At 27.5% G+C, this 16,505-nt stretch overlaps 3 protein-coding genes across 6 annotated transcripts in view; 2 read left to right on the top strand and 1 right to left on the bottom strand.

Moving 5' to 3' along the window:
- Positions 1–3,531, bottom strand: part of LOC126839751 (macrophage migration inhibitory factor homolog) — a 95,468-nt gene extending 91,937 nt beyond the window's left edge. The window contains exons 1-2 of one of the 4 annotated variants that reach the window (XM_050575167.1): positions 3,239–3,497; positions 2,629–2,801 (exon numbers count right to left, since the gene is read on the bottom strand). In XM_050575167.1, the coding sequence (XP_050431124.1) occupies positions 2,629–2,801; positions 3,239–3,346 (281 nt within the window). In that variant the 5' untranslated portion in view covers positions 3,347–3,497. Of the gene's footprint in view, positions 1–2,628; positions 2,802–3,238 lie in introns of all 4 variants that reach the window. The other 3 variants (XM_050575216.1, XM_050575193.1, XM_050575189.1) reach the window with 3 other exon arrangements.
- Positions 3,532–3,710: 179 nt separating this feature from the next.
- On the top strand, positions 3,711–6,216 carry LOC126839686 (macrophage migration inhibitory factor homolog). Its single transcript, XM_050575097.1, has 3 exons — positions 3,711–3,899; positions 4,601–4,773; positions 5,840–6,216. Exons 1-3 carry the CDS (start codon positions 3,792–3,794, stop codon positions 5,940–5,942), a joined length of 384 nt encoding a protein of 127 aa, XP_050431054.1. The 5' UTR covers positions 3,711–3,791; the 3' UTR covers positions 5,943–6,216.
- A 1,374-nt stretch (positions 6,217–7,590) lies between these two features.
- On the top strand, positions 7,591–10,565 carry LOC126839807 (uncharacterized). The gene is made up of 5 exons (XM_050575223.1): positions 7,591–7,734; positions 8,838–8,888; positions 9,159–9,203; positions 9,296–9,453; positions 10,432–10,565. Exons 1-4 carry the CDS (start codon positions 7,668–7,670, stop codon positions 9,451–9,453), a joined length of 321 nt encoding a protein of 106 aa, XP_050431180.1. The 5' UTR covers positions 7,591–7,667; the 3' UTR covers positions 10,432–10,565.
- Positions 10,566–16,505: the final 5,940 nt, after the last annotated feature.

The raw sequence follows: 16,505 nt of genomic DNA, 5'->3' as shown, positions 1-16,505 counted from the left end.
ATTTTGTTTAGTTTGTACTTTGGGGGGGGGTAAAAGTTGAAAAAAATAAATTATTCACAGACGAAAGTTGAAAAAACAAAAAAAAAACCATACGAGTTTTTAAGTTAGAACTTTTAATGGCTATAATTTCGAGAAAAAGAGTCGGATCGAGTTGAAATGTATCGGAAATAATTATTTGGTATGCCCGCACACGTCAGTTGTGTCAAACTTAAACTATACCCATTTCCCGACCCCCTAGGGGGGGTACAATTTTTTTTGTTTTTCGGGGTTTTTAGCGGTAATTTTAAAACTTTTGGGTTGAAAATTTGCCAGTAGTTGGAACTCATATGTACCCATAACACATTAAACGGGAAAAAAATTCGGCACTACAGTTTTTTTTTAATTGCCGGGAAACTGTGTTTTCGCAGATTTCGTATATTTTAACAAAAACACCTAAAATCTTTAAAAAAAATTGATCAAATCATTAAAACAATTTTATGTATATCTAATTTCAATTGATATTTTTTTTTTTTAACATTTGCAATTAATTAATTTGAATTACATTATGTGTAAAATAAAATATAAAGGGATATAATATACATTATTTAACAAATGTAATTTATACTATATTTATACAGTTTTATTAAAGTATGACGCAAAAGGCAATGTTATTTGTAAGAGAACAGAACGTTCATGTGTATAAAAAACACTAAGTAGCGCCGAATAAATATTTCGCAATCAAAAAAACAATTTTGGTTAGCGTAGTATAAAATAATTTTTTACAACAATTGTCCAATATTCCAAATATCCCTAAAATAATATTATCACCAAATGAGTACCAAATAAGTCAAAATGTTAGATTTTTGTCAATAAAAAATTGTTCCTGTAAATATTTAGTTGGGCCAAATCATTATTTAGTTCTTCCAACTAGAAGTTTATCGTGTCCCTATATCAAACCATAGTAAAAGTAAGACCGTTGTTTATAAAAACTTTTACAATTAATTAATTTGGATAACATTATGTGTAGAATAAAATATACTGGGATATAATATACATTATTTTTAAAATGTAATTTATACTATATTTATACAGTTTTATTCAAATATGACGCAAAAGGCAATGTTATTTGTAAAATAACAGAACGTTCATGTTTCTAAAAAACACTAGCGCCGAATAAATATTTTTCAAACAAAAAAACGATTTTGATTAGTGTTGTATAAAATTATTGTCCAATATTCCAAATATTATTAGTACCAAATAAGTCAACATGATAATTATATTATTATACAGAGCATTAAATCAAAAATGTATTGATAAATATATTTCTTTTAAAGAAACCCCTTCAAAAAACAAAATATATTGGGCACAAGATTTACAGTGTGATCGCTATAAATTTAAGTAAATCGGTAACTCTTCCAAAAATAAAAATTTGGTCCAAATAAACTTACAGGGTACAAAACATTTCTAGTTGGACCGACTCAATAAAAACTGGGTCCAACTAAAAGTTTGGATATTATAGGGATTAGGGGTAAAACAAAATTTGTAAACGAAATAAATAAATAAAAATTTGTTCCTGTAAATATTTAGTTGGGCATATTCATATACAAACCCGTAAGTGTCGAAACATTTTTGAAAATCAACTTGACGTATATTATAACGAGAAGGACAATAGACAGCCGAAATAGTAATTGGAACATTATTAATATTTATTGACACGCTTGACGCTTGAACGTGTTGTTTTTGGTACGGTCTGATTTTGTTGTGTTGTATGGTATTTGATATTAAAATAGAAGTACCAGTGTGAGATGAGCCGTCAGGATGATTAGTTTTGTATGAAGTATAGTTGTATAAGTTAAAGTGTGATTTTTCAGTAAAGTGTGTTTCACTAATTAGAGCTACGTCAATAATATTGTCGTTAGATATAGTTTGTAACTCATTTTTATGCTATTGAAGTCCATTAGCATTCTAAAGAAGTACTTTGGGAGAAGTTTTATTAAGATTAGAATCATTATGCATTTTTTGTAAACAATTTTAATTATTACTGTTATTAACAAGTATATTATGGGGTTGATTAATAATTTGAGATCAGTTAGAAATGAAAAAAAATTTTTAGTAAAATCTTTGTCAGCATTAGTTGTATTTTGGGTTTGAGTATTGTTACTATAGTAAGATTGTTGAGTTATTTTGGCGTATGATTAATGCATAGGGTCTATTACTTGGGTTTTATCTCCGTTTCCTCATTGCTTTGATTACATTATGCCAATACTCTACTGTACTAGTCCTCTCGGATAAAATCGCTTTCAAATAAACGCTTTGATGCTCATTTGTAAATACAAAACCTTCATTTAAAACTTTCTAACTTTGCTGGTTTATACTGTGCTTGGTTTGGACTGTACTGGCTTGAAAATACTAACTACCGATTTGCATCGAAGCGTTTTTTCGAAAGTGATTTTATCACTTTCAGAATTAAAAATTCCTGTAAACCTGTGACCTCCCCGCCACCACTTTGCCCCGACCCAACTAAGCTCCGTCCCCACTATGCCCCGACCCCACTGTACTGGTTTTTTTAGATACTATTATATACTATTTAACTTTATAGAAAAATATCATCACAATATTATGTATAATTCGTTTAGTTAGAACAATTACCTGTTTTGTGGAATGCCAAGTTGTTTTTCAATAAAATTGTAAATAGAAAAGGAGTTGTTCTTATTTTCTTCGAATCCATAAATGCCTACTCCGGCCAAACTACCAATTCCACAGTAAGAATAGTTGTTATGCCAATACATTGGATCTCCAGTTTTTATTTTAACAGAAATTTCCTAAAAAAAAAAATCAACATCAAAAATTGAAATAAATAAAGCTAAAAAAAAAGACTTATTTTTAGTTGACATTAATTATTAAAAATCGATAAATTTATATTAAAAAAGAAATACATAAAAATAACTACCTATTACTGGCAACGTGAAACAACATATGAATGTACAAAACACAATTTTTAGAAAAAAAAATTAAAACGCGTTAAGATCTAAACTGTGTTTTATACTGTTCTTTTTTTTGAAAAAATAATATTTTTTAATTTTTTACTTAATTTAATAATATGTCTTAGTCTAGTCGTTGTGGGTAAATATTTCAATTGTTAAATATTTATTTAATAAACATTTTTGAAAAAAAAAATCCAATGTTAATTTAAGTATAGGTACCTAATCTATATGAATTACACATGGCTGCAACTTTAATACAAGTTGAAGAAACTTACCGATTCTGGAGTTTTTAAAATCTCACTGACCAACTTGGACGCGTCAGACAAGAAACTTGCCGGTACTTTGTACTTGGGTACGTTTGTGATTAGACTTAAGGTTGGCATTTTTTTTTGTGTACTTGGAGTTAACAATCAATTGGAATGAGTGTATATGTAGGTGCTTGCCTTACTATAGTGTTGAAAGTCGAATGGCCACAAATAACATAGGTTGTTAAATTATTATAGTTATATCTTACATAATTCATTAAATGTGTGTGTGCCCTATGAGTTTGGTCAGTGCGACAGACAAAATATTATGTAACGATTTGCAAAAAAAAAATCAAGATTAACAGTTATTAACGTTATATTTATACGCAGTTTTTTTAATAATTATAACGATATCCAATAACTTACTGTTAAAAAAATTAAATATCTATACTCGAAAAAAAATTATAATACCGAATTATGTAACCGAACAAGTATTAATGTGTTATAGAACGTGAACGGTCGCTATACTTGATCATTTCGATTTAATTTTTGTTCAGTTTAAAATAATCAAAAAAATCTTAAAATGCCTCGTTTAAGTTTGGACACAAACTTACCCTCATCAAAAATACCTGATGATTTCTTAAGCGGAGCTTTGAAAGTGCTGTCTAATACACTTGGCAAAGGACCCAAAGTGAGTACCTACGGAAATAATAAAATTAATTTTAGAAATAAGTTAAACCCAATAATTTAAACGTTAATTGGCTCAAAATACAATTAAAATGGAACTGTACTAAATTTAAATGATAGTGTAAATATATAAATAACATTCCGAGACCGACAAATTTTTGAAATGACTTTTATTTTTATAACAAATTTCTTGATCTTTTAAAAAAATAAGATTTCCTATTTGACATTTATTGAAAACGACCAAAATGTGTAGGTATTAGATCTTTAAAAAGTTGTTGATGACAAAAATAAGTTCAGAACTAGTTTCTAGTTATTAATTATAATAAAACCCTAAATTCGTAGTAAATTGTATTTTTAATACAAAATATTGATCAGGACAAATCATTCATAGTAATATTGCCAATACACATTTATAAAATATACTAAATAACTAATAAGTTTAAATTACATAAGTGTGTCAACGTTTTGCTGAGCACTTTTAAATTTCTGTTCTGATGGAATTTTTATTTCTGAGAACTTATACCTACCTAACTAAGAACACTTAATTTCAGAGAATTTTTTGGAAAAAGCCCCACAGGTGTTTGGGACACCGACATTATACTATACTACAGACAGTAAAATAATCTCAAACCGCATTTCAATTTGCAATGAATCATTAAAAAAAATTATTTCAATGTAATATTATAAATATACATTGTTTTTCAGTTTTGTATAACGCTCGTGAATAGTGGTTTGAAAATGACTTTTGGTGCATCCAGCGAGCCATGTGGAATTGTTCAAGTCACAAGTATTGGTAGCTTAGGGCCAGAAGAAAATAAAAAACATATTGCCGCCATCACAGATTACGTTCACGAAACTGTTGGAATACCAAAAAATAGGTAATTATAACCGAGCTCAATTTTCCAAAGAAAAAAGTATTAGGATTAACCCGATAAGGTCTAAAGTGCTGTCGCTTTTCTTAATAAAATTGTATTGTAAACAATAGTAAAACACATACTGTATAACATGAATTTTTTTTAATTATTAATAAGTTAAAAATGAAAAACTAATTCAAAATTGTATAAATGTCATGAATTTGTATATTAACTCAAGGTCAAAGTAACGACAATTTTTTTTTTTTTAATTCTGACATCAAACTATAGGTACTTTTTTTCATAATTTTGTTTTTTGCCATTTTTTTTATGATGTATAATAGTAACTTCAAAGTTTTGCATTGTACAAAAAATGAAAACATTTAAGACCCTTGAGCTTCTTAGGGCTTGAACTAAACATTCTGGAATGTATACAGCACTTATTACTTGTATATACATAGAATATTTGGTAAAAGTTTGGTAAAGGAGATACATTTTTACTAGTAACTGTTTGAATTTTTAAAATTTTCCATTTTACAACTACGCATAACATATTTTTATTCAAGTTCTTACGGTAAAAGTAAGTCTCCATTACCAAACTTTTACCAAATGTTTTATATTATACATATAAGTAAGTGCGGTACACCATTTTAGAACTGATAGTTCAAGCCCTAAGAAGTTCACGGCTCTTTGTGTTTGTAGTTTGCACAATAGCATTAAACACATTTTATCATCTCCCCAAGGTTGTTAGTTAGGCACAATTATTGTACGAGTATGACCTATAAGCTAATATTGTTACTATAGATTCACCTAATACATAACTATACCGTTGTGACAAATAAAAATATATATCCAAACATTTGTGAGGTGTGTCGCTTTTAGAAAATACTCTCAGATCAAAATTTCATCAACCCTTCCCCAAAAGCGGAATAAGATTTTTTGGTTTTTTTATTTCTTAAGCGCAATATCAGGATTTAAGTGTTGAGATTATTTAATTTCAGAAGGGAGACAGGCTAAGTTACTTTAATCGAAAGCTAATAATTGTATTTTATAAAATAGTTAACATGATATTATTGTAAAACTTGTGTTTTAGACTATACGTTTTCTTCCAATCGAACACACCTGAAAGTACAGGCTACCTTGGATCGACGTTCCATCAACTTGCAATTGTCGAAAAGGGAGCTAGATTGGCCTAATATTTTCAATTTGTTAATATTATATTGTTCTTAGTCGGTACACACTTGATTATTACATACTAAGTACCTACTGAAAATTGCAAAAGCTATTTCCGTTTATTATTGTATAAAATATGTATTTGGTTCATTTGACAATAAGCCGAAGTCATGAAATAAAAAATATAATACATACATTTCATACGGTATTAGATGGAATAAATAATAATAATATAAAATAGTATGCTGCATTATTAATATTTATAGTGTTATCTAAATAAAACAAATTACAACAATAGCGATATGTGTTTCTTTTAATAAATTGTCCTAATAAAATATAATTTCAAACATTTAAGTCGGTCGAGATGTATGTTTGGTGCACGAGGTTGTATTTAGATAAAAAAATGGAAAAAACTTCTAATTTCGAAAAGTTTTAATAAATATTTTTTTTGAACTTTTGTTTGACAGTTAGGTATTATAAAATAATTTCACGTGAATTTTGATTTTAAAAATTATTTTTAATTTCCAATAATTTTTTGTTACATATTTTAATCTAACAGAAAAAGGTTTTTATCGATAAAAATGTCTATAGAGACTTGAAAATAATATGCATAGTATTATAATAATACACATTTTTTTTTTTTGAAATATTTTGGTAGTTGAAGCATTTGTACAAATAAAAAACCGTTCCATCTACGACAACAACAGGCAAAACGCATGAAAACACTTTGGTGTGTTTATTGCCAGAAGAATACATTTTTAATATTAACCAACGCATCGATAAAAAAATGTGTTTAGGATTATTGAAAATTGAGAAAAGTGCAAAAACAATATTGCGAGTGAAACCCAAATCAGAAAAATACTAATTACCGACTATGAGAAAATAATACTTATAAAATTAGGAACTATGAATCAACAAAAATATCTATCAAAGGTTATCTTCCATTAAAAGTGTGACCACAATGTTACATGTATTTGTTTCTATTAGTCTCTTATTTAACAAAACAATATTACTTTATGAAAATAACCACTACTTATATTTTACAGTTATTAACGAATTTACAAGTCCTGCATAACGCATTTCTTAACTAAAATAAGTTTTATTTACCAATAATTTATAATTTATTTCGTGCTATGGTTTAGAAGATTAGAAATAATAAAAATACTTAATAAGAAATTAAAAAAAAAACATAATATACAATAGTATATTGTAATGTGTATAGCATAATAATACTTATAAAGTAGTATAAGTCCAGTATAAAGTTTTTATAGTATAATGTTTAGCTTAACACATTTCCAAGCGCTTTAACACCATGTAAATTATTGTATAGGACTAAAAAAATGTATTTACGAAGTTTCAGAAGTAAATTTAGAATTCTAGCTTAGTTATACACGTCAAAATTTAAAATCGTTCTACAAGTATGTCGGGAAGTAACGAAGTCAATATAAATATATCGTAGAAATAATAACTTTTATTTCACCTAAAATTACACAAATTACAATTGTAATTGTATATGCTACTGTATACAACTTCTCGGTGGCGGCGGCCGTGGAATAGCCGACGGTCGCCGCGTAGTGAGTAGGGGAATTTACGGCGGCGAGTAAGTAGAAGAGTGGGAGAAATATAGGCTCGAAACCGCGGAGCTCGTTCATTTGGATGCGCCAAGGAGTAGCGTTTTCTTAGTGGCCTTAGTATAGTATTGCGATCAAGTCCATTGGTGATAATCTTTAATCTTTAATATCATAAATATGAACTGCATAGGCATTTATTTGATTTTATCGACAGCGGTTTTGGTTGTGCTATCAGCACCTTCAGGTACATACGAAAATTGAGTATAAAAATTAATATTAATATGGTAATGTTATGAATAAAAAAAAAAATAAGGCATATTTTAGAAATAGTTTGATATTTTCAAAGCGCGATATTACACTAGATTAATAATTATTTTTACTATTCATTTATACATTTCATGTTTCATCTCAACGGAGATAAGTTTTAAATTAAGCTGTACCTACAATATTTTTCATTCATTGATCGACTCCAATAAGCTAAATATAAAAAAATATATAAATATACTAGCATTTTAAACAAATTTCCTTTTTAATATTTAAAGAGACATGTGAAATCCAAAATACAAAAACTATACAAATATATTATATGTGACAGCCTTCTAATATTATTTAATTTGTTTATTATGAAACATGGAAAACATATTTTTTGATCATTCTTAATATTTAACGAATGCTTTATATTGTAGAAAATAACAATTGTTTTTTTACCTAACTTTTAAGAAAACGCTTTGGTGTGAATATGTGGATAGTGGTCTGGTTTGAACTGTACTAGTTTAAACTGTTCTTAGTTTACACTGTATTGGTATAGACTGAACTTAATTTCTACTTTACTGATTTAGACTGTACTAGGTTATACTGTAGTTTGGGCTGCACTGGCTTTATTTTTTTAGTTATTATTTTTTTAGTTTATAGTGTAAAATGTATTTTAAACGTTCATATTATATATATTTTTGTACTTTTGTTAAAGGGGTAAAGAAAAGGCAATATTTTACAAAAATTGATCTAGTAGCCATTCTTATTTATTCCAACTAGTTTTTTCTTCGAGTTATGACGACAGTTAGATAAAAATTAATTTCGTAGAATCAATCAATAAAAATCGGCCTTTAAGACCCCATTGAGAAGATGTTAAACTAAAAACAAAGAAATTATTGCAATTGGTTCGATCGACATTTCAGAAAGTAACTTAACTTGACGTTTTAGTTACTGCCAAATAACATCTGTGTTAAAAGGTTACTGTAAAAATCGTTAAAAAACCAATACTTACAAACATTTTTTTTTTTTTTTTAAACCAAATTGTCACTTTAAAGTTAGCAAACTGTAATATATGATTTGAATATTATTTTTTAGGGATAGGTGAAACTAATTCGGTTGAAAAGGAACCGGTAGTATACAAAACAAGTCAGTACAATAATATGTAACCTTCTTTTTATAGTTTAAACAATAATATAAGTAATAATAAGGTAAATCAATTGGTTCGATCGACATTTCAGAAAGTAACTTAACTTGACGTTTTAGTTACTGCCAAATAACATCTGTGTTAAAAGGTTACTGTAAAAATCGTTAAAAAACCAATACTTACAAACATTTTTTTTTTTTTTTTAAACCAAATTGTCACTTTAAAGTTAGCAAACTGTAATATATGATTTGAATATTATTTTTTTGGGATAGGTGAAACTAATTCGATTGAAAAGAAACCGGTAGTATACAAAACAAGTCAGTACAATAATATGTAACCTTCTTTTTATAGTTTAAACAATAATATAAGTAATAATAAGGTAAATGTCTAATGTTTTTTTTTTATTTAGATAAAGGTCCTCCCGATGCACCGAATAAATGTTTAACTAGGGTTTCTATGGGGTGTTGCTGTCCTTTAGTAACTTGTTTATATTTGGGTAGAAAATGTTGTGGATTAGATGATACAGATAATCCCAATCCTTTTAGTTATGCTGATGATAAAGATTAAGTAAGTTGATATACCTAGTAAAAAAATAACTAAATTTTAGAAGCACATCGTCGTCATCATTGATAACGACGGAGTAAGCTAACCATTAAAATATAAAAGTTTAAAAAAAAATGATTGAAACTTTTCTATCGATAAAGAAATCTAAACAATTTGAGAACGTACATAAACGGTTATAAAAACAAAAACCGTTACATATGTCTTTGGAAATTAAAAGCCGGTGTATATTTCTGTTAAGGGGAACGGAAAGCGTTATTTATTAAAGGGCAAAGGTTAGGTAATATTTGGCAAAAATTAACCTAATAGCCATTTTTAATATGCCTATTAATTTCAAGGAACACATATTACAATTTTCTAATTATAATACTTTTAAAGTTATTTTTCTCCAAATTATGACGAAAGTTTGATAAAAAATGACTTCCGTGGATGTCATTTTCTGACGTATCTATTGGATGGATTACAAGTTTTTTAATTTTTATGTGAAACTTACTATTTTTTCTATGGGGGCTAAAGACCGATTTTTGATTTAGCTATTAAAAAGTAGTTGTATGTATTAGAAAAAACTATAAAAAAGTAAAAATAAAAATGCTTATAAATATTTTTTGAAAACAAAAATAAAAAATCGGTTTTTTAGTTCCCATAGAGAAGATGTTAAACTATAGAATAAAATAATTATTATTGAAATCGGTTCGGTAGACAATTCTAAAAGTGACTCCACGTTTTAGTCTTCATTTGTAAAAAAAAAATACGCTTTCCGTTCCCCTTAAATATATGACTTAGCTAAAAGAATTTAATACAAATCTTTATTATATTACATTTTCCAAAATAATTTATACCTTCCTAGTGAATAAAGTTTTTTTTAAGGAAATGTAGGTAAAAAAAAAAGTATAACTATAACATGCTTAAACAATTAACAATAGTTTTATTTTAACAATGGTGTCATGAAAATAAATTCAGATTTTTAATTTTTTTTTATTTCAGGAAGGATTTAAAGGTGTCATAATAATATCCAGTTTCTTAACAGTTTCCAATCAATTATCAAATTGTGTATTTATTTTTTCAAAACCATGTTTATATATTTTACTAAATCATAATAAACATTTTTATTCGGCCAATTTTAAAATGTCTTGTTTTTCGTTAACTACAACTATTATTGACTGAAACCAACAGATTTATTTACTCGTTTTAGATAGTGGTTTTGTATATTGAAGAGAGTTATATTATAATGGAAACATTATTACGGTCGCGTTAACTAACTTGAGTCATTGAATGTGAAAATAATTCCAGCATTGTCTCACGCAAGTACAGTCTAAATCAGTACAGAAATAGTTTAGTACAAAATGAGTTAAAGGAATTATTTATTATGTTAATATAAATTAACATTCAAGAAGACGATTCAACGGGAATCTATGGATACAAGACCACTTAAGTAATTTTTTACTTTGTTGGTTTGAACTGTGCATAGTTTATACTGTTGCTTGATTTGGACTATACTGATATAAACGCATCTACAAACATATATTTTAATAATTCATAGATATTTTTCCGATTGTAAATTAAATCGAAATATAATTATCTTATTTTATGAGTATTATAAAAAATTATTATTAAAATTTAGTGCATCCTAGTTATAATTGAATGCAAAAAAATTGGAGACTCCGATTAGATCATTAATTGGTGAATCCTAGTAGAAGCATGGCTATAAAACTATTATTACTAGATATATTTTAGTCATTAAAGGTGTATTTGAGATTAATAAAAGTCAATACTATAAGTAATTAATAGTTTAAAAATGCTAAAATCTCAAATATAATTAATAAAGAGTGCAACAGTCAAATGTTACAGAATATATAAAATACCCAATTTTAGATAGAGGTTATAGAGGACGTTTTAGTTTTGGTACAAAGCATCAGAAGTTGTTGGTTTTACTTTTAAAATTATGTAGCACCTTCTATACACCCGAAATTATATACAATTAGTACTTTGGTGGTACAGTTACTTAAAACCAGAATATTTATATGTAAACTAATTTTAAATATGAGATCATTTGTTCACAATAATTTATTATTTAATATTTAATATTTTTTGAATTTAACTATTTGACAAATTTGTAATACCAAAGATCCTTGTCACATTCTTAAAATAAATATGCTTATTAGTTTTTAAAATGTTTATCTTTGTCCATCGTTGTGTTTTATCCTTTATTAATAATATATATATATAGTAACATATTGTATATAACTCATGGTGTTATCGCATATGTATATCATAGATGTATCTATGTTTATTATTGTTTCCTTATACACTCACCAAAAAAATATTAACCACTAAAACGTACATTTGTAATTTATTATATAGTCTATTCCAATAACTTGTTTCTACTTCTGATTTATTCCCTTATATTAATTTTTTTATTTTAAATTATCTATGGAAATGTAATTTTTGACGGGCTCAGTATTTATATTTAGAAGAAATATAAATCTTAATTTATCTTTATATACTATGCACATTTATTCTACCTCATTTCATATCAGATTACAATATATATAACATTAAGTAAATATGTTTGATGTATATGTTTAATTTAATACTAAGGATAAGTTCTTACTACACATTTAATTACTGCTTACATTTAATAACAAAACATTATACCATACAACAAAAAAACAACCGCAAAAATCATTTTTTGTCACGAAAAAATATAATTGTATTAAACATTATACGCGTGAATAAATAAATTCTAAAACTGTAACTATCATTTAACCAAAAAATAAGCTTGTTATTTAATTTAAAAAAAAATAGCTACAAAAATGATTTTATTTTAACAAAAAAATCGATACGCTTCGAAAATCAATTTTTTTGATAAATGAAAAAACAAGTAGGTATCTATACTTTACTACTTTAAAACTTTGAAATTCTGGTAGTTAGTTGCCTCAGTATTCTAATCTGTTTTAATTTTAAAGCTTGTTAATTATTACTTCGAATAGAGACTGTCTGAGCGCACGGCAGTGCGACAGCCAAGTTGTAGCAATGTGAGTCTAAAACTAATTCACATGGTGTTTCTTACCCCCTTATATCTTTGCTTCCTCTTAAGATAGGCTTTTGAAATTTGAAAAACATATTAAGCTGTAGTAGTTTAAGATACTGTAAGAAATTAAACCCATTTCAAAAGGGGAGAATTGAGTGGTGTAATGTTATGGGCCAAAAAAAAGAACAGCCTTGGCTACAATATACCACTACCACAGACTATATGAAAACAGATAGCTCACTCGGCAAGTAAACAAAAACCAAGACGTCACATGACCAAAATGAAATCAGTTTGACCACATATCCGAGTATAAAATTTCGTGTAATGTGTTTCATTATAATATAGTAGTTATCATTTAAATCGTATGGTTGATAAGAAGTGTGTACATAATGTTGTAAAATAACTGCACAATTGTTCATATTAACTCATGCGGCTACACTGATACTTTTGCGCAGCCCTTATCAGTCTTATTAAAAATGTCCTTAAAATAATTCAGGGTACAAACATTAATCCTACATATTTTAAATTGAATAGTATGTTAATTTCATATTATCTTTCCATAATTGCGTACTATTTTCAACACTTGTAAAATTGCATATGTGGTTGTGTGTTGATTTAGAGAAGTGTTTTTGTGTGGGCTATTACTCATAGTATGTTATTCACAACGATACGTAGCTAAATAAACTTAGACGCTAAAACAATGAAGAACAATTGTGTGTTTTTACATACTAAGTTCTTTAATTTTATAAAAACTCATTTAATAGTACGAAAAACCTGGCTACATAGACCATTGTTAAGTCACTTTTATTTGTATTACTACTATTACTGATGCATGTTGTGCTATTTTATATCGATACGAATTTAAGGTAAATAAGACGTAAAAAACTAGGTCGAAGATTTTGTATTTGGTTTTGGTATTTAATGCATACAGCATAGGTGTATCGTGGCTAACAGGTAACTGTTTGAATAAGCATACAATCAAGCAACATCACATCAAAATAGGTTTTATTTTTATATTTCAATAAAAACACAACTTAAAACGGGATTTCAATACTTTTCCATGTAAGAAATTAAATATACAATTATTTAGAAAAGTAAGAACAATGATAAAACCATTTAATATTATCAAAAGGTTCCAGTTAAAAATATAATTAAAATAGTAAAATTATTCTTTAACAAATGTAGAAATGTTTGGGTGCCCTAAACCAATTGCAGCAAAAAATGGATAAAAATATAATTATAGTTTTTGTATTATTATTTATTTAGTTAAAATATTTTTACTAAAAAATAAATATTGGTTACCATTTTTTTAAATATTTGGTTCACATTATAATCTATAATTATATTATTATTTGTTCTTTAATGGATATGTACAAATTGGCGCAAGATGTTATTAAAAACCTAACAATTCAGAGTTGGTTGCAATTTGGTTTAAACTTTATAAAAAAAAAACTAGAAATTTAGTGGAGTTAATGATTTAAAAAAGGCTTATTATATTTTCTGGGTTCATTATGCTAGGATGTGGTTGGGTATAAATCATAATGAGTTTTTATACGCGCTATTACTTGTAATATAAAAATATTCACTTTGAAGCGAAACTAAGAAAAGTAAAATGCTAAAAAATCAATAACAATTGTGTGTTATTTACAAACATTATTGTTTATTATGTGTAGGCGCATTACATACAACTATACATACATTCAGCCATTCAGGGTACGGAATAAAACCTGATATGTATTGACACTGGCACCAGTTCATCTGTCAAATTTTACTATCGACATTATATTATATTATGTAGGTTATCGGTTTCAAACAGTTTGGCGGTGATGGGAGAGACAGCTTAAAAACATGAAGAATATAATAATATTATATAATATTTGTAATCTTAAACTATATTGGTCAAATAATACTTCAAACATTTCAGGAAACATATCATAAATCACCAACATCAAATACGTTTTAAAAGATAAAAACATACAACAACCGCAGTGTTTTACATGTCATTTCCCCAAAAAATATTTATTTATAACCTGTTTACATTGTAATACTAAAAATAAAAAAAACCAGTACAGTGGGGTCGGGGCATAGTGGGGACGGAGCATAGTTGGGTCGGGGCATAGTGGTGACGGGGAGGTCACAGGTTTACAGGAATTTTTAAATCTGAAAGTGATAAAATCACTTTCGAAAAAACGCTTCGATGCAAATCGGTAGTTAGTATTTTCAAGCCAGTACAGTCCAAACCAAGCACAGTATAAACCAGCAAAGTTAGAAAGTTTTAAATGAAGGTTCTGTATTTACAAATGACCATCAAAGCGTTAATTTGAAAGTGATTTTATCCGAGAGGACTAGTACAGTAGAGTATTGGCATAATGTAATCAAAGCAATGAGGAAACGGAGAGGTCACAGGTCTACAAGAATTATTATAAATAAAAATGATAAAATTGAATAAAATCGCTTTCAAATAAACGCTTTGATGCTCATTTGTAAATACAGAACCTTCATTTAAAACTTTCTAACTTTGCTGGTTTATACTGTGCTTGGTTTGGACTGTACTGGCTTGAAAATACTAACTACCGATTTGCATCGAAGCGTTTTTTCGAAAGTGATTTTATCACTTTCAGATTTAAAAATTCCTGTAAACCTGTGACCTCCCCGTCACCACTATGCCCCGACCCAACTATGCTCCGTCCCCACTATGCCCCGACCCCACTGTACTGGTTTTTTTTTTTTGCAAAAACTTAGTGGACCAAATAACACATATACAATGTCTTGTTATATTTTGTTGGAATGGTCGACGATTCATGTTTCAATCGTTTGTACTCCATAGTTTAAATTATAATCGCTTATTCTCAATAAAATTAATATTTATGTATTATATACTTCCATTAAAGCAATCTCACACAAACTATTTATACTTCACAGATTATATTATTTCAAAGCTATATTATACTTCTATTTTACTAGATTGACAATGTACAAAATAAAATGCAACTAAAAAAACCTTTTCATAAATCCTTAAAATGTAAAGGGTGGGATAGTGAAACGGGTTTTACCATTTAAATACATTAGAAAATCGCCTCATAATACTGCCTCGTCCTGTATATTAATTTCTTGTTATTTTCTAAAGAAAAATCGATTTTCTTACATTTAAATTAAAATAAATCGTATACTGGTACTGTGATGGAGAAAACAATAAATTTTACCTACATATATTACTTATTAGTTAAATATTACTAACGTGTATAGCCACTAGCAGTCGGCTGTTGCCTGTTATTTAACAATAACCTTTTATGGAGATTTTAAAAATTGTGTTTTTTTAATAATAGCATAGGAGCAGTATCATGATGTTAAATGTTCACGAGATTTGATCTAGTCATAAAACAAAGTATTATCATTTATGACTTAATTATTATTAAAATTTATCTTAATAGTAATAGTACATAGTAATAAAATAATGAAATATTTTATACAAAATTAGAGCTACAAGTTGATAAACTAAAAAATTAAAATTAGCACGAAGCAGATTATCTAATATTAAACAATTTAAACAATCAAGCTTGAATCTCTTTAAATGAATAACAGTATAACAATATACAAGACATTAGTTTTCCTTTAAAAAAATTGTGTAATAAAAAAAACATTTTGAGGCGGTATACTGCATAAAAACCAACACTTAATCTGAATCCAAACAACAACAGTCCTCTTCATTATTTGCAGGTAGTTGGACATTATATACTCATAGTTACACTTCGGTAAGGTTATATAACGCAGGCTATAAAATAACGAGATAACGACAGTGGTTTTGTCGTATCAGAATCATTAAGTGTCTTAATAAGTACACGGATAGGTTTTTTTCCCAATCAATCGAGTTTCTACTATAATCAGGTACACGATTTAGTCGCCTGTGATATCATGTAATAAACACAATATTATGATACCGATCATTGGGCCCTAACCTAATCTAACACGGATAGACGTTACCAACTAATAATTTTTAGTGTCTGTTCGTTTCTCACATCTGGTCCAC

This window comes from Adelges cooleyi, unplaced genomic scaffold (genome assembly GCF_023614345.1).
Source record: "Adelges cooleyi isolate 19-005CV unplaced genomic scaffold, UGA_ACOO_1.1 ACOO_flye_CR_arks_rails_tigmint_CR_PRNA_108, whole genome shotgun sequence".
Classification (NCBI taxonomy): domain Eukaryota; kingdom Metazoa; phylum Arthropoda; class Insecta; order Hemiptera; family Adelgidae; genus Adelges; species Adelges cooleyi.
This window is presented reverse-complemented; position numbering and strand designations above follow the sequence as displayed.

What these genes read in the sequence shown, in the direction of transcription:
- LOC126839686 (XM_050575097.1), top strand. Translation starts at nt 3,792, where the DNA reads ATGCCTCGTTTAAGTTTGGACACAAACTTACCCTCATCAAAAATACCT. An exon ending in CACTTGGCAAAGGACCCAAA is followed by an intron (nt 3,900 to 4,600) that starts GTGAGTACCTAC and finishes ATTGTTTTTCAG; the next exon opens with TTTTGTATAACGCTCGTGAA. An exon ending in GTTGGAATACCAAAAAATAG is followed by an intron (nt 4,774 to 5,839) that starts GTAATTATAACC and finishes CTTGTGTTTTAG; the next exon opens with ACTATACGTTTTCTTCCAAT.
- LOC126839807 (XM_050575223.1), top strand. Translation starts at nt 7,668, where the DNA reads ATGAACTGCATAGGCATTTATTTGATTTTATCGACAGCGGTTTTGGTT. An exon ending in TGTGCTATCAGCACCTTCAG is followed by an intron (nt 7,735 to 8,837) that starts GTACATACGAAA and finishes ATTATTTTTTAG; the next exon opens with GGATAGGTGAAACTAATTCG. An exon ending in ACCGGTAGTATACAAAACAA is followed by an intron (nt 9,204 to 9,295) that starts GTCAGTACAATA and finishes TTTTTTATTTAG; the next exon opens with ATAAAGGTCCTCCCGATGCA.